We start from the raw sequence: 1,590 nt of genomic DNA, 5'->3' as shown, positions 1-1,590 counted from the left end.
AATGCCAAAGTTGTTTTGAGGGGAAATAATACAGCCCTCATCTCAAAGGGATCCTGGAGAAAAGAAGTATTACATCCACATAGACAAGGGTCCCTTGAAAACGGAAATCTAACATAACTGGACTAGTACTACAGGATGTGCAACAGTCAGCATGAATTTGTAGTAAACCAGATACTATTTAAAATGTTAGGTGCTTCCATAAAGGATGTGTAACACGATATTTAAATTGAATTGAAATATTGCCTTGTAAAAAGATCTCTGTAGTTAGATTTACAAAGAGAAGACATTCACAGAGGACACAAAACAATTAGAAGCAATTGTAGGTTCATGCTGCCAAAGAAAACACTTCTCAAAAGACCTCAGAGTTACCCACTTTTAGGTTACCTACTTGTCCATGCGATTATATCCTTCCCATTCCAACGCTACACATAGTGCCCGAGGTGCTTCTCAATCTTTTTCAAACCACTTCAGAAAGTGGAATTAAGAAAATGTTAAACAGTTCTTGGCTATAGTGATATCATTCAGTGCTATACACAAGTGAATTTAGCGCTAGGGAGAACAAACAGCCACAATGCAGGAATAAATGGATCATTTCACCAGATACTGCAAACACCTAGGTCTTTTCCTTACCTGCCTCCTGTCCCTCTGAGACGATGATGAAGAGGAGGCACTCCTATGTGACGGAGTAGATGTTTTATGAGCTGGAGATATACTCTTCTCCTCTGAACTCATCTTTGCAGCAAACGTAGTAAAGGTCTTGTGCTCTTATCACTCATGTACAAAAAGACAAGGGATAGTCTTCCGCATCCTTCTGTTTCACAGTTTATGGATAGCCAAAGAGGAATTCAATCTCAGCTGAGCTGCACCTTAATAAAGAAAAATGTGAGACAAAGTGTGAATGAATACACCCTAGCTCCACAGTAGCTCTGCAGAAAAGAACTCTGTTGACAGTCACTATTTAAATGCAACAGATATCCCACTTTTTTACTTCTCTTGCTAAAAATTACCCAGTACAAGTAGAAATACATTGTTCTGCATTCTCACAGAAGAAGAAAGTGGTATTATGTTATTTCAAAAAACCCTACATAAAGGCTTAAGGAATTTACAGCAACTCTCAGGCAAAGTTTACAAATCCTTGACAAGGGATCGTTATCCCACCTTGCATAATATCCTAACGGTATCAAGTAACTCTTTAGGACTTCTTGTACAACAAAAATACCACTGAACACCCTGTTATAATCACTACTTCTTAAAACCCCTGAAGTTAGATTAAGGGCTCTGCAAGTTGGATTTTAAAGCAGGTCCTTCTTTCAAAGACAGTGGCCTCACTGAAGGGGTGGATACCCAGGGTTCACAAATCAGCATCTTTCAAATGGTGTGGAGCTGACCATATGCTCATATCTTGTTCTCAAAGATGACTGAAAGATGATACAAAATGTTTTGACCATAAAACACTTTCAGCCACAAGACTGTGGGGCCAGGAGGTATTAATAGGACAAAAGTTTCACTACATTTGTTGAATTCCAAGTATTTAAAAAAAAAAAAAATTTACTGACGAAGGCAGGAGCTACACAAGGCCTAACTCAAGTG

General features: G+C 38.6%; 1 protein-coding gene across 4 annotated transcripts in view; it reads right to left on the bottom strand.

The window, feature by feature from the left end:
• The window catches only part of OSBPL6 (oxysterol binding protein-like 6), a 50,199-nt gene extending 49,467 nt beyond the window's left edge, over positions 1-732 (bottom strand). For all 4 annotated transcript variants that reach the window (XM_008947263.1, XM_008947264.1, XM_008947266.1 and 1 more), the window contains exon 1: positions 631-732. In XM_008947263.1, the coding sequence (XP_008945511.1) occupies positions 631-732 (102 nt within the window). The remainder of the gene's footprint in view (positions 1-630) is intronic.
• Positions 733-1,590: the final 858 nt, after the last annotated feature.

Source organism: Merops nubicus, unplaced genomic scaffold (genome assembly GCF_000691845.1).
Source record: "Merops nubicus isolate BGI_N331 unplaced genomic scaffold, ASM69184v1 scaffold15889, whole genome shotgun sequence".
In the NCBI taxonomy this organism is placed as follows: Eukaryota; Metazoa; Chordata; class Aves; order Coraciiformes; family Meropidae; genus Merops; species Merops nubicus.
The sequence above is the reverse complement of the archived record's forward strand: the minus strand, read 5'-3'. Positions and strand labels throughout refer to the sequence as shown.